Source organism: Mustela erminea, chromosome 4, assembly GCF_009829155.1.
Source record: "Mustela erminea isolate mMusErm1 chromosome 4, mMusErm1.Pri, whole genome shotgun sequence".
NCBI classification, from domain to species: Eukaryota; Metazoa; Chordata; class Mammalia; order Carnivora; family Mustelidae; genus Mustela; species Mustela erminea.
The window spans coordinates 22,416,698-22,442,228 of NC_045617.1; the positions used below are offsets into that span (position 1 = coordinate 22,416,698).

Here is a 25,531-nt window from a genome sequence, read left to right on the forward strand (position 1 = left end):
TCGACAGCTGGGCTCAGCTGGGACAGCCAACCAGACACCTTCCTGCGGCTCTGCTTGGTAGCCACGACTTCTCACGGTGTGGCAGGCGGTTTCCAAAAGGGAACATCCCCAGAGGGAGAATTCTCGGTGAGAACCAGAGGGAAGCTGCTATGATCTAGCTTTGGAGGTAAAAGGAGTCGTTTCTACCATACTCTGTTGGTCGAAGCAGTTGCAAACCTGCCCCTATTCAAGGGAAGGGACATGACCTCTGTCTCTCTAACTTCTGTAATTCAGTTCAGTTCTGACACAGAGTATCCAGAGTAACCCAGACCGAAGTTAAGGGCTCTGTTCCGCAAGTCCACCCCTCGCTCCAGATCCTACTTGCGACACAGAGCCCCCAAGCCACCCATACTTCCATGCGACTTGGCTTCAAATTTGGGGGTTCCCATTACTCCTTTTCAGATTTAATAGTCAGCTAGAATGACTCAGAGACCTTGGAAAAGCACTTCGCTAATGATTTCTAGATTATTATAAAGAATACAATGCAGGAAAAGTCAAATGGAAGAGTTGCATACATAGGGCAAGTTATCAATGGTGGGAGATACAGAGCGTCCATGCCTTCTCTGGGAGTAACACCTCTCCACCCCCGCCAGCACATCGACATGTTCACCAACACAGAAGTTCCTCCTCCTCATTGTTTCAGTTTTGACCAAGACTTCATTACCTAGACTTGGCTGATGACATAATTGACCTGTGGCTATTGAACTCAATCTCCAGATTCTCTCCCCTCCATAGGTGTTGGAAGGCGGGGCTGAAGGTTCCGACTCGAATCACATCATTGGCTTTCTGGCCATCAGCCCTCCATCCTGAAGCTAACTAGGCCCCCCATTGAGTCAGGTCATTGGCAGGCAAGACATTCCTATCACTCAGGAAATTCCAAGGGTTTTAGGAACTGCGTGCTAAGAACCAGAGTCAAAGAACAAACATGTCTATTTTTTACTATAGCACAACATAATACTTCTTAGCTCTATGCCTACCACGGGGCTGGGTGCTGGAAATCTAGATCTGGGTGCTGGAAGAAGGTACAGAGCTTGCTTTTGAGGACCTCTGGATCTAATGGAGAAGACAGGAACAAAACAAGTTTTGGCAAATGCTGGGAAATACGCACCTTTTGGATTCAAAGCAGGAGTGACTAACTGTGCCCTGGGAAGCAGGTGCTTTTAGGATTGCTTCCCACTAAAGAAGAAAGTACTTGCTTGTTAATGTTCCCCTGACTGTTCAGAATGATATCAAAGGATTTTGTCATAGACTCATTTCTTATAAGGTGACGGCTTTTCATCCGACCCTAAGAGTACAATGATTTCCAAGTCAAATGGTGGAAAATCAGATAAGGAAGACTAAAACACTCAACAACCAGAAATGATCTCTATATACAGTGTTCTTCATAATACCCAATAAAGATGCAGGAAGGTTCTTGAAGTGAAGCTAGTTTGTTATGTATTTGACACACATGGTACTGGGTGCCCCTGAGCATTGCTCGCTGAACCTCCACACAGGAGTATGAAGGAAGGCCTGTATCTTGATATAAATCAAGCTAATGAACTGCTAATGAACTGAGAAATGTATTCCCTATTTGAGAAATGTATCTTCATAATGACTTGGATGGACCAGGTTCAAGTTTAGGATCTCTTCTGTACTTAAGTTCAGAAAGTAGAATAGAAATTAATGGAACTAGATAATCTTACCAAGCTGGTCTCAAAACCAATTATGGCTTTTCCTCTAATCAGGGGCAGATGTAATATGATTTTTAAATGAAAGATGTAGAGAACTAGACTTGAAGTCTGAGCTTGGTGTCCTTTGGTGGCATGGGGTAGGGGCTAAGAATATTCCCAGTCTCTTTCCACAGAAGAGTCTGTTCAAAAGGCCATGGATACTTGCTTCTCGCTGCAACTTAATCTGGCAAAGTTGGGAAAGTCAGGTTTTGCAGGGTGTGCATTGGTAAAAGAGCTGTAGAGTTTGCAGGAAGGCAGCCTTGCACTGGGCTTCCAAACTTTCCAGAAGGCAGCTGTGATGTGGGAAAAACCAGTGGGTATGATGCTGTGCTAGTTAAAAGCAGGATAGGTTTCCCTCAAAGGAGCTCTCAGCCAGCTTCATGGGCGTGGGACCTGTGCAAGCACCTGAGGTCTGGCACTTTGAAGGGTCCCATGCTAGGTTTAATGTGCTATTGTCCCTGTCTGGAAATTCTTAATAATTTTTGGACTCTGCAGTTTTGTTTTATACAGGGCAAATTATGGAGCTGATTCTGTTCTGGAATCAGAACTTGTCTGAACTCAATCTTCATGTATTATTATTACTACCACCGTTCTTACTATTTCTGCAACTATTACTACTGCTAGCTATTATTTCCTGGGCAAAGTGGTAGGCGCTGGGCTAAGGGCTTTCCAGCCATTGCTGTCTTGAATCCTCACCACAAGATTATGCTTTCCTTTTAACAGAGGATAAAACTGAGGCACAGAGAAATTAAATAACTTTCTAAACTTGTGTCTTGAATCCTCTGAGGATAAAACTGAGGCACAGAGAAATTAAATAACTTTCTAAACTTGTGTATGATCCCCAGAGTTTCATGTCAGAGCCTGTGCTGGTAACCTCTGTACTATTAAACCTTACTTGCTTTGTGACTTTGGGTAAGTTATTTAACCTTTAAGGTTTCCTATCTGTAAAATGGCTATACTCTAATGGTGAGAACAGAATGATCCACTCCCACACTCAGCCCACACACCCAGAACTGAAACCACACTTACTGTCTGGTAACATGACTTCTCAGTCCTCACTGGCAAGTCTTTAGCATGTCTTTATTAGCCTGACTTTCCTTTTCTAGGACCGGACAGAGTTGGATTGCCCATTACAGGAGCTTCCTAGAAGACGCATCAACTCTTCAGTGGGAAGCGTCAACAGAAAATATCCTTTGAAGCCCTCCACTCCAGATCCTCCCCTTGCTGTTTCCACCAATCCTGGGCTGTCACATCATGATTCTTACCCAGTCTTAATCAGGTCCTACACTGTAAGACCCACCTTGAGCCAAAATTCTAATTCTGCATTGATTCTAACTTTCCCTTCTCCCACCTGAGACCCCACCAAGGTGGAGTGAGTGTTGTCTCCTGCATTAAAGAATAAATTCAACTTTGTTTTTAACAGAGTCTCTTGGTGGTCTTTGGGGAGCCAGCTTGTGATAGTTGGTAAATATCTCGGACCATAAACTCACATGTGTCTAAAATAGATCTCTTTGCTCCTCCGTAACTCCATTTCTATATTTGGTTCCCCTATCCCCTTAAGCTGATGGAGGCTTACTTTCTGACACTCTCGTGTTGTAGAGGAAGAAAGACTTCCTCTACCCTTTTAGGTTCTGTGCCTGGACATAGGAATTAAACTGACCAAACCCCCCCCCAAAAAAAAAACCAAAAAAAAAAAAACAGGTGAAAAACACACAAATTTTATTTGATGTGATCATTTTTATTCATACATGGAGGCCTTCACTAGAAATGAAGCCCTAAAGAAGTAAGCTTCTACCCCATTTTAACAAAAAAACAAACAAACAACAAAAAAAAATGAGTTTTGCAGATGATAGAACAAAGGAAAAGGGCAGTTGGGCTGGGTCAGGAGACAGTGGGAAAGTGACTTGGAAACATATGGGGGAAATTAATGGAAGATCAAGGTTATATTAGCGGGTTGTTATGCAGGTTCATCTCTGCTTTGACTCTCCATTTCCAGTAATAAGGATGTTCTCCTCTTCCTGACATTAAGAGGTCCCCTTTCTCAGGAAATGTAGGCCCTACTTTTAGGTAGAAATGGGGAGGTCAGAGAGCCATTCTTGTATCTGTTCCTCCGTTGTCTCTAGGTCAAAATGATGAGTATGACAAAGTGGCATATTTGGGGGTGACATGTTCTTATCTCTTCCAGGGTTCTGGCCATTCATATTTTCCAGAATTATGTGCTTGCCCACATGTTACTAGGAACATGTGGGACAATGTACTGGGAAGGTCTACTAGGCACTCAATCTACTAGAACATCTGTCACCCCTTCTGTGATCAGCCATGGGTTGGCATAAGTCACTACTGAAAACTTCCCCTTCCTTTCTGCAAGCTATCGACATCCATTGGCCATTTGCAAGTTGTAAGTCCCTCTGACTTCAGACTTGCTAGAAGAGAGTTCAGAGTTCAGGGACCTCACTGGGAAATTTCAAGGCCAATCTGCCTCAGCAGACCATGTGACCGTTTCCCCTTCCAGGGCTTCTGTCAAGGAAATTCAGTGTGGAACCCACCAGCCTTTTCCTTCCAGATCCTGGCAGCCTACTACAGGGAAGAAAGTGAGTACTGACTGAGCCCACACTCCCATAGATTCAGAATTCCTACTCTGTTCCTTCTGGTGTCCAAGATGACTCCACCTGAGTGCACCTCAGCCTCCGTGGCACTAACTATGGGCTCTTTATGGATATGGCCCATCATGAGACTTGGTTTTCCTACAAGCCATCCCAAGGAAGCATGCTTGCATCACCTCCAGTTGGGAGCTACTATGTGGGACACTTGCCTGCTGGACACTGAAATAGCAAATGTTTCTCCCTTTTCTCAGCACACTGGTTCTCCCCTGGAACCAAGATTTTGTCCCTAGTCTCTAATCCTGGGAATCCAGAAGGGCTCTGTGTTCTGTAAGCAGCACAGCCAATGATTCTTAATTGTGTCTCGGTTCTGGGAGGCTCACCTGTTGCCAGGCATTTGGTGGGGCTGCAGCAGAGAGTGGCATCTGGTCTTCAGTGCCATCTGGCCACATGGACATTGTCTGAACCATCCTGTCTGACCCTAGTCATCTGCCCTCACAGGGGACCACTTCTTTCCATCCCTTCCCATCTATGACATGTTTGAGGATAGAGGAATTGTCCTGTTAACTCCAGAGCATGCTAAGTTTTAGAATCCAAGAGGCTGCCCAAAGCCCTATCTGCCAGCATGTAGCCATATGTCTCTGAGATCTTAGCCCAGAGCTCCCAAGAAGCACAGATCCTCAGTTCTGGAATCCTCTAATGTGCCAGTAGGATTTAAGATTTTCTCAACCCTGGGGGCAACTGGGTGGCTCAGTGGATTGAAGCCTCTGCCTTTGGCTCAAGTCATGATCTCAGGGTCCTGGGATCAAGCCCCGCATCCGGCTCTCCGCTCAGCAGGGAGCCTGCTTCCTCCTCTCTCTCTGCCTGTCTCTCTGCCTACTTGTGGTCTCTCTCTCTCTCTGTTAAATAAGTAAATAAAAATTAAAAAAAAAAAATTCTCAACCCTGGAAAAAGAATGCTGGGCCCTGTTCTGGTTATTTCTGTGTAACAAATTACCCCCGGACTTAGGGCCTTAAAGCAGCCATTTTATTATGCTCATGGAATCTATATGGGGCCACCTGAGCTCTCTCTGCTCTGTTGTCTCAGGCTTCAGCTAGGCACAACTTGACAGCTGGGAGCTGGAATCATCTGGAGGCTTCTTCCCTCACATGTGTGGTTGTGGATGGCAGTGGGGACCTCAGCTGGGGCTGCTGGCCAGGACACCTGCCTGTGGCCCCTCTGTGTGACCTGGGCTTCCTCAGAGCTTGGCTGATCAGGACTCCACAGGTAAGTGTCTCAGCTCCCAAGCAGAGCTGCATGGCCTTTTAAGACAACTCTCAGAACCCACAGGCCGCTAATTACCATTGCTCTCCAGCCTGTCCAGACTCAAGGAAAGAGGCATAGTCTCCACCTGTCTCTGAGAAGTCTGCCACTGCCAAGTTGTAAGGAGAGCATGGCAAGTGGAGGGCACTGTTGTGACCATCTTTGGAACCTGTGACCTGCCACCGCCCCTCCAGGACCCTCCAAAATCTATTCTTATTTCTCTATCATCTTTTCCTAGTGTGGTAGGTGGGGAGAGGGGTGCAAAAGAGGAGGCCTCTTTTTTTTTTTTTTTTTTTTTTAAATCTTTGAACATTTTGGTGATTCTAACAGTCCTGTCTTTCCTTCCCGTCGCTAGCCTGTGGAAACCAAGAGAGAAATGCTCCTCTTGGGGCAACTGGGTGGCTCAGTCAACGAAGTGCCTGCCCTTGGCTCAAGTCATGATCTCAGGGTCCTGGGATCGAGTCCCTGCTCAGTGGGGAGTCTGCTTCTCCCTCTGCTTGCTGCTCTCCCTGTTTGTGCTCTCTCTCTGTGTCAAAAAAAATAAATAAAATTAAAAAAAAAAAGAAGAAAGAAAGAAAGAAAGAAAGAAAAGAAAAATGCTCCTTTTGTTTCCTTTTAGTCAATGGCTGCCGTCCTTAAATGGCCTGGTGGGAACCCTCAGGGGTATCTCTCCTGATACTCTCCTACCACAAGGAAAATAACAAGGATCCCAGAGACTTGTGAGGATTAATGCGAGAACATATCCCAAAACCCTAGCGACACACATGAACTTGAACCTGTCTGCCCTTGCTCTGTAGAGACAACCTCATGCAAGGGCATGGCAGAGTTGCTGTTGCTAAGCAGGGTTGACTTGAGGAGAACGAATTAATATAAACTTAAACTCGATGGCAGAGATTCATAAGTAGTTCTTTAAGAGCATCTGGAGAGGGAAATGCTATTTCCTCAGGCCCTTTATGGCTCTAAACTGCCTCTCCAGCTCTTAGAATCCATTCCACTCGCCAGCCTCGCAGCGCCCCAAGAGTCACTCCGGCAGCTCCTCATTTCAGACTAGACCGTCTGCGGAGGCAGCCCACTTTGGGGGGCATTTGGTCTGGCTTAGTGGTGAGCGGTGCTTTTTCAAATTCAGTATCTGGGTCCCTGAAGAGTGGAGTCTTCAGGTACTGCTGCCTGTGGGAGCTAACTGCTAAATCCTGCAGCTGAGGACAATAAGGGTAGGAACAGAGGCCACCCCTGCTGGCATGGAGTCACCTGCTCCCTCCTCAGGCGAGCCAACTTGCAGGACGGGCACAGCCCCTGGTGGTGTCCCCGCAGGGCTCCTGCCTTGACAAGTGCTGTGGGTAATCTGTTGCCTGCAGTGACAAAAAAAACTGTTATGATCTCCTCTGCCCTTTCTTCCGAAATATGGGAGGAAAGTCCAACCCTCATAATGAAAACAATTTTTCAAGAGAATGCGTGGAGAAATTGCTTTGTCATGTATGGCAAAGGGGCAAGTTTGCCTTGACCCTTTGATGGGGTGAGCGGTCACCGTCTCAGGGCAAGGAAGAGGCGGGCACCAGGCTCAGACCCGGATAGTGGTTGTTCCTGATGTTGAAAGTAGAAAAGGAGACCCCTTGGCTTCTCTGTGGTTTCAGCTACCATGCGGCAATTCTAAATGGCAATTCTCAACAGATGTTTTTGGGATTGCGACATTCTTTCCAAGGCCAGGATCTTCGGCCAGCTATGGGAAGCTGTTGGAAGGCGGCAACCCATGCAAAACCAGTCAACGATTTTTGCACACAAACCTGACCACCACATACCATCAGTGACCGCTATTGCCACTGCCTGTGCCATTCGGCTGTTTGGACATTCCCTGGGCTGCCTCGCAAGGGCTCTGGGACCACATCTCCTGCCGTCCCGCCCGTGAAGTCCTCCCTGTGCAGGGGTTTCGACTGTGCCTTATTAGATGTATTAATCTCAACCTAACCAGCAAAATCCTGCTGGCCTGGGTGCCCTCCTGCATGTTCTCCCCTGATCCCCTATACTCAACTAGATATCGCCAATGTTTGCCATTACGCAGCCAAAGTACCCTTCCCTCACCTGCCTTCCCTACCAAACCATAGACTCCTTGAGGAAAGGAATGTTGCTTGCCACTGTATTCCCAGTCTCTAGCAAATGGCCTCGCACCTAGCAGGTGTTCAGGTCTAATCCTGTAATTAATGGTTCTACTGACCTGCATTTTCCTTTTGGAAGCTGGGAGAGAACTGGTTGCTGATTCTACAGTCTCCCTATGCTGGTACCAAGTCTCACACCTAGCGGATGCACCAAAAAAAAAGAAAAGAAAAAGAGATTGGTGAGTGAATTTGCTGGAGGTGTGTTTAAGCCAAGGAGTCAATGGACGCAGTCATTTAGCTAAGCAGTCATCTTCTCACAGTCTTTGAGGATCTCAGTTGGAGGAAAGTGGGAACCTCTTAAGACAGGAAGAGTCACATAGAAGGCTGCGGCTATGTGGCGGGGGATGGGAAGGGTCGATGCCCAGAAACGTGAGTGTCAGAAACCCCCAGGAGGGCTCATCTCTGGAAGTGTATCTGGAAGTGGAGGTTTGTGGCTCACTGCTAAGGCTGAGAAGTTGTTCAGGGCTCCAGGTTTGTCTAGTTGGGCTCACTCCCAAGTACGGGGGCTCCCATAGCCAGATCTGGGCACCACGGCCACCTTCCTGCAGTGTTATCCCTGCCCCGTGAAGCTGGCGGGACTCTTCATTCTACGTGGGCCCCAGGGAACACTGTTTTCCCACAGAGGAAGGAAGCCTTCCTGTGGATTTCTCCACAGCAAATGTCTGCCCCATAGCAAGTTCCATTTCATAATGTATTTCATAATGTATTTCCCAAAGAAAGAAGTAATAATAGACTTTGGTGTCTCCTGAAGTTTCAATCAGAAAGTCTTCTCATGCTGAGGAAAGCACAGCTTTTTTTTTTTTTTTCAAATATGTAGGCATTTTAAAATTTGAAACTGACTTCGGTGTATTAGCACCCACACAGGAACTGCCTCATAAACCGGTTTCATTCAAAACCCATGGTCCTGGGTGGTCCAGTTGGTTAAGGCTTCGGCTTGGGTCAGGATCTCAGAGTCCTAGGATCGAGCCCTGCATTGGACTCCCTGCTTGGCAGAGAGACTGCTTCTCCCTCCCCTTCTGCCTGCTGCTCCCCTACTTGTGCTCTCTATCTCTCTGTCAAATAAATAAATAAATAAAACCTTAAAAAACAAAACAAAACAAAACAAACAAAAAACCACAGTGTTGACATGTACTAAAGAGGAGAGTCAGAAAACCAGGGCAATCAAGAGCCACTCTCTTCAGAGCCCCAGGTTGCATATCACTCAGACCAGGATGCCCTGGCTCCTTCTAACAATGAGAAGTCTCTAGTCAACACTGGGCCTCAAACTACGACTTGAGATCTAGCCATTGGTACACACCTGACACCCCACCCAAAAAATAGTCATTGAACTGGAGGTAGACCCTCCCATTCGATCAGATTCTCATTGCTAAAAAGGGAATCCACAATATATAATTTTTTTTGTTTCTTTTTTTAATTTAAATTCAATTAGACAACATAGAGACATCACTACTTTCAGATGTACAATTCAGTAATTCATCTGTTGTACGTAACACCCAGGGCTCATCTCATCATTTTAAATGAGCTAAGGATTTTCACATATAGGGTTTTTCTCGATGCTAGATGAGTTGATTCATGACCTTAACAGAATGACTTTCTAAAATGAAACGAAATGGTCTCTTTGAAGTGTTAAGTGTTCTGCCCTCCTCACTCACATATGCGACTCTAAGGCCAGCCTGCCACAGGAAGCAACTGGGTCCTGTTGACTTCCTTGAGTTCCTTCAGTTCCTGCCTGGCCCTGCCCCCACCCCCAATAAAGAGAAGCCCCGCCCTTTTTCTAATAAGCATATGTCATCCCAAGGAGTTGGAACCCTGATGCTTCCTGAGGTTAAGGGCTTCTTCCATCTGTTCCCCTCTCCCAGAGCAGTTCTTGGTGGAGAGGGCCCAAGGGGCAGACTGTATCCCCAAGACCGGAAAACATCCTACCCCATCCTTCTCTGTATGCTTTAAGCTGAGGGAAAGGTTTGCGGTCATTTGCTCTGAGCTTGAGGTCATTGCCCTGAACTCCTGTGGTTCTGGAAGGTGCTATGTGTCTGGTCAGAGAGGCAGTCTCTGCTGTGCTTCATAGAGCTGGGGCCAAGGAGGGTGGTCCCAGCTGTGCAGCATGGCTACAAAGAGATAAGGCTGTTGTGGCCCCCCAAGCACTGTGGAAACAGCAGCCGTCCTCAGGTTCTAACCCAAGGCATCTGCCCCTGTCACCATGCCAGCCTTCACAGCACACTTGTGTAATCCAGATACAACTTGGCGACCTCTAGGACCTGTCTCAGGGTGATGCCACATTTTTTAAAGATTTTATTTATTTAGGGGCGCCTGCTTGGCTCAGTCATTAAGCATCTGCCTTTCACTCAGGACACAGTCTCAAGGCTTTAAGATCGAGCCCTCAGTGTGAACTCACCTTTAAAAAAGTAGTCCGAAATGGATAAAAGACCTCAACATGAGGCAGGAACCATCAGAATCCTAGAGAAGAACATAGGCAGTGACCTCTTCGACTTCGGCCACAGCAGCTTCTTTTGAGACATGTCTCCAAAAGCAAAGGAAACAAAAGCAAAAATGAACTTTTGGGACTTCATCAAGATCAAAAGCTTCTGCACAGCAAAAGAAACAGTCAACGAAACAAACAGGCAACCCATGGAATGGGAGAAGATATTTGCAAATGATACTACAGACAAAGGTCTAATATCAAAGATTTATAAAGAACTCCTCAAACTCAACACACACAAAACAGATAATCTCGTCAAAAAGTGGGCAGAAGACATAAACAAACACTTCTCTAATGAAGACATACAAATGGCTAACATACACATGAAAAAATGTTTATCATCATTAGGCATCAGGGAGACTCAAATCAAAACCACATTGAGATACCACCTTACACCTGTTAGAATGGCCAAAATGGACAGGATACAATGTGTGTTGGAGGGGATGTGGAGAAAGGGGAACCCTCTTACACTGTTGGTGGGAATATAAGTTGGTTTAGCTGCCTTGGAAAACAATGTGAAGATTCCTTAAGAAATTAAAAATAAAAAAAGAAAAGAAAAAAGAAAAGAAAAAGAAAATAAAAAAGAAATTAAAAATAGATCTACCCTATGACCCTGCAATTGTGCTATTGGGTATTTACCCTAAAGGTACAGATGTAGTGAAAAGAAGGGCCATATGCATCCCAATATTCATAGCAGCAATGGCCACAGTCGCCAAACTGTGGAAAGAACCAAGATGCCCTTCAACAGATGAATGGATAAAGAAGATATGGTCCATATATACAATGGAGTATTATGTCTCCATCAGAAAGGATTAATACCCAACTTTTGTATGAACATGGACAGAGCTGGAAGAGATTATGCTGAGTGAAATAAGTCAAACAGAGAGAGTCAAGTATCGTGTGGTTTCACTTACTTGTGGATCATAAGGAATAACACAGAGGATATGAGGAGAAGGAAAGGAAAAGTGAATTGGGGGAAATCAGAGGGGGAGAAGAACCATGAGAGACTGTGGACTCTGAGAAACAAACTGAGGGTTTTGGAGGGGCGGGGGTGGGAGGTTGGGTGAGGCTGGTTCAGGGTATTATAGAAGGCACATATTGCATGGAGCACTGGGTGTGGTGCATAAACAATGAATTCTGGGACACCGAAAAGAAATTAAAGGAAAAAAAAATAGTCCAGGTATATTTTTTGTAAAATATGTTTATATAAAAAAACACATATACAAACACACTTAAAGCCTAGTGAAATTCCTTTTCAAACTCATTTCATGACAATTCCTTTAAGACTTTTTCTCACTCTCGGTCTCAGCCTTCCTTCTCTCTACTACACCCCCCAGGGAAGACTTCTCTTGCCATTATGTGCTTCCCTGCCAGACCTCAGTGTTCATGCACACCATGTCCCCAGCGTGTGGAAAATCTTCCTCCGATGTTTTTCCTAGTGAGAATCTGCTCCTCTGGGACTGGAATAAACATGCTCCACTGTGCTATATGCACATGGATAAAGCCAACAAACCATGCCCTCCCTGCAAGGGCAGGTTGCCCTCCCATCCACTTTAGGTCACCCTTCCAGACCCATAACCTCTGTCCAGAATCCCAGTCTTGGCAGTTCTGTATGCTTACTTCAGCAAATATTTTCTAGCTCAGAAAGAAGCCTGGGAGTCTTGCATGAATGAAAGAACCATTCTAGGCCCTGCTTTTCTTGGATATATACCCTTGGATATATCTTAGATATAGCCCTTTCTACACAGGAGCCCTGCTGGTAGACAGAAGTTTAATGACACCCAAAGTCTAGTGTCTGAATCAGCATCTTGTGTGTTTATACTATTGTAAGAAACTTCACTGGCATCAGCTGCTTCACCTCTCACCACCTCTCCTTGTATTTCTCATCTTTAAATCAGAATGGAACTAGCTTCTGAGCTATAGAAGATTGCCTCATCTCTCTACACTTCTCAAGCTTTCAGCAAAGTATTCCCCGGCTGTAGACTCTCAGCTGGCCTGGAGTTTCCTCCTAATATTCCTGGCATTTAAAGTGCTTGTTATAGGCCAGGAGTTCTTCTCAACTCTTTGAATGAAATGTCTCATGTAATCCTTATGGGAAACACAATGAGGTTCATACTATTCAAAAGTCATCCTATGCCATGTAAGAGAAACAGAAAATGAGGCCCCCAGAGGTTGAATATCATACAAAGTCCTTGTTCACGAAGCACAGGACCAGGGATTTGAACCCAGGATCTCCGGCTCTAAATCCTATTCTAGGTACACTGTCTCAGAGCAGTAATCCTACCTTTTGAAAGTCATTGGTAACCTAATGGCTGGGCCAATAACATACCCTGAAATAACAGCATGCCAGCACCCCTACCTTTCTACATTGTATCAGAATTATCTCCTGGTTTTCTTCCCTGCTCAATTAGACCACAAGCTCCCCAAGACACGAATGTTACTAGGTCTTACTCATTGTTGTGGTCCCCGCATGGATACAGTCATGGGTACTTAATCAATGGTGCAGAACTCTGTTTAGCAGTGATGGTGGGAGCCATGCAGGGACACCATTCGGCTCTACCTTCGAGAATCTTCCATCCAGCTGTGAGCCATGCAGTTGGGTGGCAACCCTGAGCTGCAGGGGCAGAGTGTTGGAGCTGAGACTGTGCTCTTAGTGGACAAGCCCCCAGCCCATGCTTGGGCAGGTGACAGTACTAAGGTCTAGTTATCTCTTTTCAACATGGGGCTCCCTTATAGAGTGCTTGTTCTCTGGAGCTCCCAGTCAAGCTGGATGGGACTTCCTCATACCCTCATCACACTGGGAGGTCTCCGCCAAATCCTGCTTCTTTCTCCCTTTCCTCACATGGAGGTCAAACAAACCTTGCAATCTGAAGAAGTTTCACTGCCCGGTCTTGCTTTGTCTCCTTCAGTCTTTCACAGACTTTCCCCCCATAAACCTCTTATATGCTTAACTTGACGTCTGGTGCCCAAAGGACATGGACTGACAGAATGACCATTTGGATGCTCTTCAGATCTCCTGCATGGGGAACATAGTCGAGGGAGGGCCTCGGCCACAATCCCTCTGGGCCCGCCATTGCAATTGTGCTGAGGCCACATTCCTCCAGGCTGCTCCCAGATACTCTGAGCAAGGTAGCGGGGTGATGCAGAATCCCTCTGATGGGTGATTCTGGCAGGAGGACTCCCCAGCAGCCTGGCCAAACCATCCTTGAACTGTGCTGGAGTCTGGGACTCTTCCTACCCAATCCTCCTTCCGTCCCGTCTCCCCTTCACGAGTGTCAGAGAGCTCCCTGGGTCCCTCTCCTTTATCCTTCACAGACATGTCCCCAGTAAATCTGTTCTACTTCTTGGAGAACCTGAACTCACATAAGTGGTCCTGGGTGTACGGTTGTCAGGTCTAGCAAATAAAAAGACAGGCTCACCAGTCACACTTGAGTTTCAGGCTAATAATCAATTTTCAAAGCCTAAGAATGTCCCAAATATTGCATGGACCATAGTTATACTAAAAAAATCATTGATAATCTGAAATTCAAATTTACCAAGTGTTTTGTATTTTATCTGGCAACCCGAGATAGGAGAAGCCCAAGAAAACGGGCATTAAGATAAATTCGTGCACATCCTGGTGGTCAGAGAGAACACTGAGCTCCACATACCTGGGCAGAGGACAACTGGTGGGGATTTGTTGGTGGTGACCTGGGAAGACATCCCAGCGGGAGTGGATGCCCTACATGTAGGTGCGATGACACAGGAACTTGGAAGATACAGATGGAAGCGTGCCTACAAGGACAGTGGGGATGACAGGTAACTGCTGCGCTGCGTTGATGCCCTGCAAGGGACCGTGAGACATGGAAGGCCAGTAACAACCAGACGAAAGGTACTTGAGAGCCAGAGGGCCTCCCGGGTAGCCGAAGAGTGGCCTTTCTCTTCTACAGTGGAAGAGCAGACACAGCCGAGCAGCATATTGAGGACTGAAGCATTTGTTGAATCTGGACTGAAGCTCCAGAAAGGCTTACATGCTCAGTCTAGGCAGGACTGGTTATGCGGCTTGGCTGAGAACAGCTGGGACTCTAAAATATGGGATAGAAACATCTGGATGGATGCCTCTGGGAGGATACTCTCTCTGCTGACGCCCTGAACTCTCAGGGGTTGCAGAACTCTTGTAAGAAGAGTGAGCCCTTCTCTCGTGCTAGAATGTGCTGCCGAGGCCTGTCCCCAACAAGTTGACAGGTGACCCCTTATGTCACCAGGCCTATAACCAGGGTTAAATTCCAGTATAACCTGGCTGGGGAGGTGCTAGGCAGATGAGGAAGAGGAGGGCTCATACACCGCAGGAGCTCTATTGGTCAGCATGGGCCCCAGGAGCCAGGACGGTGCCCTAGAACTGGATTTTGATGCCTAAATCATTGTATCTACAAGAAGACTTCCTTTTCGAGGGGCTTGATCAAGAGAGCAGCATGGAAGACTGAGTAAGCAAAAACACACAGACCTGGGGACACTTTCTCAGGAACAGGACTTAGTTCCCTGGCAGGGACCCTCTAGGATGAGACTCAGTTGCTGCTGGTGTGGTTTTTAGAAGCCCAGGGAAAGTGATGCTGCATGCTGAGCCAACTGGAAATGCTTGGCTTGCTCTGGCAGGGGTTAGAGGAAGGAATAGAGAATAGGGAGTCTCAAGCAAGGGGGAACCTTGGGATGGATTTCTTATGTGAGGCCGGAAGACATAGCTTTCAGCAAGGCCATCGGGAACCATCAGGAACGGGCTGGTGAGAAGGGCCTTGACATCACCAGGAAGGGCTCTAGAGGCTTCCGCTGGCAGGCCAGGACTAGCACAGGCAAGAGAAGTGCCACAGAGCTGAGCTTGCCCATAACCAGGGGGACAATAACCAGGGGGACCTCTGAAACCATAGAGGTCAGGTGACAGCGCTTACCTGCCAGAGCCAGGAGGCCACGATTGCTGTAATGACCAATCAAGGGGACCAGCAGCTCAGGGGCTCATCCCACAAGGTGAAGGTGAGAAAGCACAATGTCCCGGCCAGGGGGCGGGGGGAGTAAATGGACATCCAGCAAGCATGCAACTTCACAAGCAGAGAAAGACTGAAGGAGCAGGAGGCTGAGGATACCCCAATAAAAAAAGGCCACAATAAAAGTAAAGAGCCACGATGCCTTGCTCAGTTCCCAGACCTGAACAATTTCAGATGTAGTGCCCACTGACCGAGGAAGGGGCTGCATGGGCAGAGAAAAGGACACTGCTCCACGCGGCAAGGGTCCCCCAGGGCTGTTGCTCTGGACCTCCCTGCACATGACCTGTGGCCATTGACTTGAGTGACTAGACCCTGGGGAGGGGGCATGACCTAGACCTATCAATGCACCTTAGACAAGGAGGTGGTTTGACATTGATACCTGGAGAGGCAGAGTGTCACTGGGCTCCCCAGTTAGAGTGAGTGGTCACTCACAGAGACCAGGTAATAAATGGACTCCAGCTCATTGTGGACCCACTGGGTCTGCTGTGGTCACCTCCCCTGATGTCAAGTGTGTCATTGGAACTGATGGACTTGGCAGTTGGAGTGATCTCCACGCTGCATCCTTGGACTGACTGTGGGTTAAGAATTCTCCAAGTGACATTTGAAATGTCTCCCTCCCCAGGGGCCAAGGTCAGGAATCCGAAATACCATATCCCAGGGCACGAAGTGAAGATTAGTGCCACTATTAAAGAAAAGGACAGTTTCTTACAGTCCTGGATTGGTCCTAGCCTCCTGGAGCACATGAAGGGCTCTGGGTGAGTGTGAGTGTGGGACATTTCCACTGACAGCCAGGCGGACCCAGATCCAGATGAGCTCTTTCGCTGTAGCTGCCAATGTCCTGCAATTTTTTGTTTAAAAAATAAATAAATAAACTCACCTTAATAAGCGTATAAAATGGAGATCCTTAATGCAGGTAGTAATTTGAGTGTCCTGAATAGACTATTTTTTTAGAGTATTTATTACTGTTATTTTAATAAAAATTTATTTAACTGCAAGTTTATATCACTTAATTTCTTTATTTTTTTTATTCACGTATAATGTACTATTTGTTTCAAAGGTACAGGTCTGTGAATCATCAGTCTTACACAATTCACAGCACTCACCATAGCACATATCTTCCCCAATGTCCATCATCCCATCACTCCATCTCTCCTACCCCCTCCCCTCCAGCAACCCTCAGTTTTTTTCTTATTTTTTATTTAAAAAAAAGGTCTATCTCTGAATAGACCATTTTTTTTTTAATGCAGAAGATTCTCAGAAGATGTAGAGAGACATTTAATTCTATTATCCCAAAGATTTCATAAGGAAAAAATAAAATAGATTTTTTACACAACCTTAATTAACCTAAAATGATGATTATAAAGGTCACATACTTCCATTTATTAAATGTTTTCTGTGAACAAGCTGACCAGCGAATTTCTGTCCCTGAAGATACAGACAAAATTAAATGTTTTATTGAACTGAATTAAAGATGAGTTTATAATCAGGGAAGAGAGATTCATAAAAGCTTTTATCACATGTGATTTGCCAACATGTGGTATCTTTTCTCAAATTGATTTTTCAGAGGCATTAGACTTTATTGAGGCAATGCCAAACTTAACAAAATCGTTATCGGTATCTTTCAAAAAAACTCAAACCTTTATAATCCATCTCGAAGTGGAAAATGACATTCTAATTCTCCATAGTTCAGTGAATAGTTAGCAACAATGACAAAAAAACCCACAGTAATATAATCTCCAAAAAGCCACCAAAAGTAAACACATAAGGTGAAAATATCCATAGTTAAGAATTTTCAACTTTGCCAGTACAGTATTTAATGTTACAATGACCTAATTTGACAAAATTAGGATTCGGCATGGCTGATTCATTTGGATGTGATAAATAAAAGCAAAATCTATATTCACATAAATCTCTTTTCTCCAGAAAGACAAAGTTTATGGTCTGTACATAGCACACCCCTGCTAGTAGCAGGTAGAGGCATGCAACAAGTTGGGGAGTGGGGGTTAAAGGAAGACACAGTCAACTCTCCCTTGGATGGCTTTGAAAGTGGGAATGAATGAACATGGTTTTAATGGGTTAGACACTCCAAGACAAGAGGATGATTCAAGCTTCATGCTGGTCCTGAGCCTCCACAGCATATACTGAGTGCCAGCCAGAGGGGTTCTGGGCTGGGAGATGCAGAGAAGGGTGGTTTGGCTCTGTCTCCCAGTGCTCAGTCTTCTTGGGGAGATAGACACCTAACTCGCTCGACAGAACAGTGTGGTATGTACTATAAGAAGCCGGGATGCTGTGAATACTCCTCAAGCCCGTCAGTGGGTCCCACCTGGCCCAAAGTTGATACTCAGACCCTGTTAATCCCTTAGCATATTAGTCCTCAAAACATGGCTCACAGATGCATGGGAGTTCTTCGGACTCGTTCAGGGAGTCAGCCAGGTCAAACTATTTTCATAACGATACTAGATACTATTTGCTTTACTTTCCATGTTGACATTGGCACTGAGGGTACAAAAGCAATGCAGAGAAAACTGTTGGAATGTGAGTGTGAATCAAGGCAGGGACACACGGTTGTGCCCTGTGCCTCGCTCACTGCCTTCGGAGAACAGCCAGCTTCACTTCTCTAAAAAACAATCTGAGGGATTTGAATTGGCGGGGTGGGGGGGAGGTTGGGGTACCAGGTGGTGGGTATTATAGAGGGCATGGATTGCATGGAGCACTGGATGTGGTGAAAAAATAATGAATACTGTTATGCCAAAATTAAATAAAAAATAAATTAAAAAAAAAAAGAGAATGTCCCTGAAGAAGCAGTGAAAATTACTTTTATGAAATCCCCACACTTGGGTATGGTCTTCTGAAATACTGTGTGATGATAGGGAAGGGATCCTAAGTGTTTTGGCTGCATACCCAAGTAGAGTGGCTGCCTTTGAGGAATGTTGCAATTGTTTGAGTTGTGAGCTGAATTAGCCACTCTTCCAAGGAAGACCATTTTTACTTGAGAGAAGGACTGTCAGACAAGCTATAGTTATCAGGTTTGGGTATTTGGCAGCCTCTTTTCTTGAAAATGAATCAAATCAGCCTGTCATTATATAGAAAACTGGCTATATTTGTTGCCAATGATAACATTTGAGCTTTCAAGCAAACATTAGGATTTTGGAAATTCTGTGTACTTACTTGGCAGCTTCTCGGTGCTGAAAGTTGGCGATACATGAACATGTCAACATTTGCAAGATCCGCCTATCTTAGTGAACAAGTATTTTCTAAATGACCAATGTGTGATGTTACAAAATCAAGCTTGGGTAAAAGATCTAAGTATAAGCTATACCAATTTTAATGTCACAGACTATGCAAAGTTCATTGACATAGTTTTAGATTTCACCATGCAGCGAACTTTTAAGGAACTACCACTTACTGGGTTTTGGCATTGTAAGAAAAATTATCCACAATAATCTAAAAGAATTATTATTAAAATGTTCCTCCATTTCTCAACTTCATATCTGTTAAGATTGATTTTCTTCACATGTTTTAACCAAAACAACATAAAAAACAGACTGAATGCAGGAGATATGAGAACCCAGCTGTCTTCCATTAACCCAAGCCAGACGTTAAAAAGATTGAAAAATATGAACTAATGCCAATCTTCATTAAATTTTTTTTGAAAAAGTTACTTTTCATTAGAAAATGTTATTTCTGTCGACATGGGATGGGTTTATTATTATTTTTTGTTTTGAAAGATTCTTTTTCATTAAAAATATGCTGTTAAGGTGGGATAGTTTTATTATTGCTATTTTTAATGAATTAATAAATATTTAAGAGTTATTAGTTTCTGGGGTGCCTGGGTGATACAGTTGATGAAGCATCTGACTCTTGGTTTCAGCTCAGATTGTGATCTCAGGGTGCTGCGATCAAGCCCTAGGTCGGGCTCCACATTTAGGGTGGAGTCTGCGTGAGTTTCTCTCTCCCTCTCTCTCGCTAAAATAAATAAATAAATCCTAAAAAGAAAAAAAAAGAGTTTTCAGTTTCTGAATGTGGTCAATACTGATAACTGAGATTCATATAAACAAAAGCTCTTTGGAGGTCTTCAATAATTTAAAAAATTGTAATGGGGTTTTGAGAGCAAAAACTTTGAGAACCACAGCATTAGCCCATTCAGGTCCTCCACAATCTCACCTGACCTATCTTTCCAACTTTTTTCCTGACCTTTTTTTTCCCACCACCTTCCTCACCACCATCTCTCTGCCCAGCAATGCCAAATAACTTTCTGGCCCCCCAAATAGGCGGCCCTTTTTCTTCTTCTTTTGAATGCCTTCTCTACTATCCCTCCTTGTCAGGTTTCTACTCATTCTCTCAAAATCAAGCTCAGTAAAAATTTCCCTCATTACCCTGTAGAGCTAGCCATACCCTCCTCGGGCCCCCAGCGGCTTTGTGCTGAGCAGTGATCTTGAGAAACCATTTTGTGTGAGATTGTTTACACATCTGTCTTTCCCTCTATGCTGTGGGCTCCTTGGGGCAAGGAACAGTTTTTTTTTTTCTTCACCCTTAACTCATTAAACTCCAGCAGCTAGCCTGGCTCCAAGCACACTGCTGGTACTCAGCAAATTCCAGAAGAAAAGTGGCAGAGGAGAGGACTTCCATTTCACTCTCCTGCCCTGCCCTGACTCTGGGGCAGAGGGAGGGATGGTAGCAGGAGGTGTGGCGAGGCACTCCTCAGGAGAGGGACTGTGTCGCACACACTCGAACCCTAGCTGCCCAGCACACACACACACACACCTTCTTCCTTCCTCCATGTACTTCCAGAAATGTCTTCTAACCAAAGCCAGAGAGCTCCACACACGGATTTGTCTGCACTCCCTCCCCAGAGGAAATCCTCCAGAATCCGATCTTGAGTCACGAGAGATGATGTCGTGACAGCCCTCTTCCCTGACTGCCAGAATTTTGGGACGCACCTGTCTTAGCCATTCTGCCACCCTGGGACGAGATGGTCAATTTTATCATCAACCCAATCATCTCTAAAGTACAATGATGGAGGGAGGAAGAGAGAGACAAGGGAAGAGAAGAAAACTCTGTATTTAAATTATAATTCTCGGTGTAAAAGGAAAAAAATGATGATTATTCGGGGACAGCTGGAATGATTTACCTTTCAGCAGCAATGAAAACGCAGATGGTGGCACTTTCCTTGTCTCTGCAATTAACCTTGGGGCAATAGGATTTGTGATCCTCTCCTGTCAAGCCATGTTTCTCTTTGATCAGCATCTTGGCCACTGCCTGGTTTAGCAAATCCCATTTCCCATTCCTTTTTTTTCCCCCTCTATAAACGGATATAAAGTGGTTTAGTTTTGTGATTTTCTTTATGAAAAGCCTTCTTCAATTATGGAGGCTCTAGTTTTTACTTCCCAGTTGGATGGCCATCACTTTGGGAGTCCACTCAGATGAAGATCCTGAAGAAATGAACCCATAAACTATTTTGTGTGTGGGTACCAGGAGTTAAACAGTAGCTCACTGTTCTTTATTAGTAAATGGCCCTCCAGCTTCTGAAAATGAAAAGGGGACTCGAGAGCCTATTGAGGAAAGCTGCTCGTGTGCACGTAGATAGAGAAGCCTGACCTCTGCTAGGAGCACGTCAGAACACGTGCAGTTTCCAGAGTCATCTATCACCTCTTCCAAAGGGAGCGAATTAAGTCTCAATAAGGAAGTAAAATAGATCATTTTCCCTTCAATGCAGGATTCATTTAACTATCACAATCATCCGTTAGCTCTGTCGTTTGTCAGGCAGGAGAGATTCTGAGAAGTGGTACAGGTCTCAGCAGAACAAATACAAAATGCCAGGGGGCAAACCAGAAAAAGGGAATGCATCTTGAAACCGATTACAAAAGAGGAAAATGTGATTTGCAAGAAAAGGTCATCTAGGCCAGCTTTGCCTTCTCTGGCTATTCTAAGCAATTTACCCTGACTAGCCAGCCCCAACGGCACACGTGAGGACAACGGTGAGACAGGTCATTTCCCACGAGGAGAAAACACTTCTGGACTCGGCAGCTGGTAAATTCTAGGAAGGAGAAAACTCATGAATTGGGAAAATAAAGCTTTATTGTGAAACATATAATAAAATACAGAATGATTTTTGAACTCTCTACCTGCAGAAACCCAACGAAGTTGGAATCTCATCTTCAAGCGACAACTGATTTATTCACATGGAAGAATCCAATTGATTTAAATTCTGACAGGAATTGTTTTTCTGTGGAGAAATGGAATTCACATAAAACAATTTCAGTTTGGATCCACAACATCTGAAATTAAACTCCTCTGAGTTTAATGTTAACAGTCATACAGATTTTGCCTTACGACCGCAGAACGATTTTGCATGTCCAGTCATTTGTGCCGTGGATGCTTCCAGCCTTCTCTATGGCATGGCAGCCGTGAGTGAGCGGGAAAAACTCATACCAAAGCATCTCTCGGTTTCCCAAAATAAGACCTAGCTTCTTCTGGTGTGTAGATTTATATCAAGCGGCTTTAAGAAAGCACGTCCCTGCACCATCTCACACACACACACGCCTAAGAAGTTCACACTCAATTGTGACGTGTATGTTTTTACTTTGTTCTCAGGTATAACATGGTCAACAGAATTTATTTCATAGAATGTCCTCATTGTTTGCTGATACTTCAGTTTTTGATCTACTGTGTTTCATGGTTCATTCGTATTGCTTGATCTAAATTAAAATGAACAATGCCAAAGTGATGTAGGAAGGCTTCTCTGTTTTAGGTGACAGTGGCATGGTGACAGTGCAGATGTGGTCTTGCTCTGAGATGATGCTCGGCACCAGGCAAGGAAGTGGTGGCAAGCACGCATTATCGATGATCTTATCGAGCGAACATTTAGTGAATGTTTGCTATGCGACAGACACCATTCCGGATGATTTATAGGTGTTTTCTCATTTCTTTCACCCACCCTCTATACTAGATGAGAAAATTGAGGCTTTGAGATTACTTGTAAGTGACAAGGGTCTCAGCTCATGCTCTTAATCAGTACAGGTTTCTTCTCTTTGGGTCTAAAAATTAGAGCAGCCTTCTATACTCTCTTTTTAGTGTTTTCATAGATACATTCACTTCATTTACATGCTCCTTGAGGTAAATAAGCTCTTTTAAGAGATTAAATGTTATATCTACTTTGGTATCAATTTGTACTTCCCTGTACAGCTAAAGAGGAAGTAATCTGAATTAATGACAAAATTAATAGTTCAGCTACCATCTTTGTTATGTCAAAACAATGTTCATTTGTCATGTTGAAAACCACGTTAATCATGTTTAAGCCACTGCCTTCTACTGCGAACACTGCGCCACCATCACCAACCACCACCACTGCACATGGAAACTACCCATTCTCTTAGTGTCATTTATGTGCCAGGAATCATGGCTACATGTTTCACATACATTCCCTCTAAATTTCACAACACACCAAAGGAAGTATTGTGAGCCTTCCTTCACAGCTGAAGAAGGTTATGAAAGAAGACCTACATTCTAGATCTTCACAAAGACTTCATTCTCGTCATAAGGAGATAGATCTCCAAAAAGACATGTTAAAAATCAATTTTAAAAAACTGAAGATCCAGGTTTGAGCTATAACTCCCACTTTCCCAGCAATCTGAGATGATTTTTTGACTTGGGAAGACGAGAGAGAGATCCCACATGTAGTAGAGCAAGCTACCGTGGTAGGTAACAAGACCGCACCAACAGAAATTTTCTCTCACCTGTTGTCATTCTCTAATCCTGGTTTTATGAATGATATCAGTAAAAAAAAGGTCTGCTGATTAGGGGCTTTTAATCTGCAGTGGAGAACCTTCCACAGACTTCCAGCTTCTCAGGGTTGGAGACCCCCTAAAGGTCATTTAGATAGTCAGTTTTCCTTCTCCCATTAGACAGCTTGGTTTTCTTCTCTATTTTATTTATGAGGAGGGAGAATTGAGACGACTTATTAAAAAAAAAAAGCACAGGCCTAATGAGATCACATCATTTGTGTCCAACTTTCAGGAAAGGCAGGAAATTGTCCCTGTTACGTGTGACTCTACAGTGAGCAAACCAAGTACATGACGAGTCAACCCTGACCAGACACCAGACATCAAATCAGGTAACACAACTGCACACCACAGAAGTTCTGCAGGGTAACACATTTTTAATGTTTTATTTTGATTGATAAAAATTGTAAGAATTTTATTTTGATAGAAAAATTGTAAGAATTGTTTAAAAAAAAAGTCCATTTACCCTTCCCCAGATCCACTGATTAATATTTTGCCCCATTTGTTCTTTCTTCCTGAACCACTAGAGAGCACTTTGTTGACATCTTGTTCCTTTATTCATAAATACTTCAGCATTTATTTCCTAAGAACAAGAGTTTTCAAAATAATGCTTTTTTAAAATCAAATCACGAAGTTAACATAAAATCAGAATAAATTTTAAAAAATACATTGACTACAAAGAAAAATACTCTGACTTCATTTTGCACAAAAGAGGAGCTTTTTGGCCTGTTTTGCTTACTGTGATACTCCTCTAGACTCTACCATAGTACCTGTGTACACAGCAGGTGCTCAACAAATCCCTGCTAATTTCTTAATTATGCTGTGATATTATATTGACTGCATTTTTAAAAAGATTCTATTTATTTTAAAGAGAGACAGAGAGAGATTGCAAGCAGGGGGAGGGGCAGAGAGAGAGAGAGAGACAGGAGAATCTCAGGCAGCCTCTGCAGTGAGCATAGAGCCTAACATGGGGCTTGATCTCACAACCCCAAGATCATGACCTGAGCTAAAATCAAGAGTCGGTTGCCCAAGTGACTGAGCCACCCAGGAGTCCCTGTTGACTGCATTTCTTAAAAAACGTATTTCTAAAGAAAAGCAAAGGCAATAACAGCAATATATCCAATCATTTCTTTATTTCCCATCATTTATAGTTGCCCAGTTACAAAAAGGAAAAACTTTCAGAGGTAAAGGACTCCTAGGAAATTAACTCTCTAGGATGAGAAAAACAGATTACAATGTGAGTCAACTGATGGGTGGGACCTGCTCTCTTCACAGGTAGCGGTTCCTGATGTATTCTCGGTACATGGCGGTGTCTTCTTTGCCAAGGGGCTGCATGATCCCTTGACTGGCCTGGATGTGGGCTTGGAAGATCTCTGTAGATCTTCTGTCTACTCGAGGAGGCTGAACTTCATAGATGTTGTCTTGTGAGAAAGCTGAGATAGGTGTTCTACAAAAGGGAAGGGAAGACAAGGCTACGTTAAAGAGAATAAAGTGAAGGACCCACAAGGGAGCTATGGTCTCAAAGCACTCGAGAGCTGCCGACCTTGACGACCATGCGGACTTAACAGTAATAAGTAGTGGTAGTGACCTCCCCTGTATCTCCTAAGCTGGCTTCCTCTCCTGCCCGCAGGACAGAGCTGACCCAGCAACTGTGCAGGGAATCTTCCCTGAAGCACAGGCTAGGCAGGCACCCCTCCTCTGTTCCTGCAGCCCCAGGCACACCTATGTCTGTGCACCCATATGCCTCCCCCACACGACCAGAGTAACTTTAGGTGGGGGCTGTACATTTTCTGCTCCTTGATACATCATAGAAACTCAGTGGTTTTGTTTTGTTTTTTTTTTGGTATATTAATTTTGTATCCTGCAACTTTATTGAATTCGTTTATTAGTTCTAACAATTATAGTTTTTAAAAGGAAGATTTACAAGGAATCCATGAAGTAAGGGATATGAATTCCTTCCTCACATGGAGAAGAAGAGCAGATGAGTTTGTATGTATAAAGGGCTCCCTTAGCATAATGCTTGGCACAATGTAAGTGCTCAGTAAATGTCAACTATGATTAATAATTACAGGTGCGTAATTCTTTATCTGCAATTCTGAAATCCTGAAAGCTTTAATGACCAAATGTTACTTGGATGGTAAAACGTGATCCAGCTGAAATTCATTTGGTGGCGTATCCTAACCTGAACCAACAATACTCATTCCACTTCGTGTGAATATTAATGTGTTTCATTATCAGACAAGTCCTCAGATCACACTGGGGATGTACCATCCTGTTATGCTAAGACCCCAAAACTGTGAATTCTGAAACACATCTGGCCTCAGGCTTTTGCTGAGAGACTGTAGATCTGTAAGATCCAGCTTCTTTCCTTTCTGGGGTATTGAAAAGCACCCAAGAATCTCTTTATTCAAAAATACACCCCTATTCCCAACCACGCAGCCTAACTTCATGTGTGG

The 25,531-nt window shown here is 44.4% G+C and overlaps 1 protein-coding gene across 3 annotated transcripts in view; it reads right to left on the bottom strand.

Moving 5' to 3' along the window:
- Positions 1 to 24,180: 24,180 nt before the first annotated feature.
- Positions 24,181 to 25,531, bottom strand: part of FIG4 (FIG4 phosphoinositide 5-phosphatase) — a 126,643-nt gene continuing 125,292 nt past the window's right edge. For all 3 annotated transcript variants that reach the window (XM_032338825.1, XM_032338829.1, XM_032338828.1), the window contains one exon: positions 24,181 to 24,522. In XM_032338825.1, the coding sequence (XP_032194716.1) occupies positions 24,345 to 24,522 (178 nt within the window). In that variant the 3' untranslated portion in view covers positions 24,181 to 24,344. The remainder of the gene's footprint in view (positions 24,523 to 25,531) is intronic.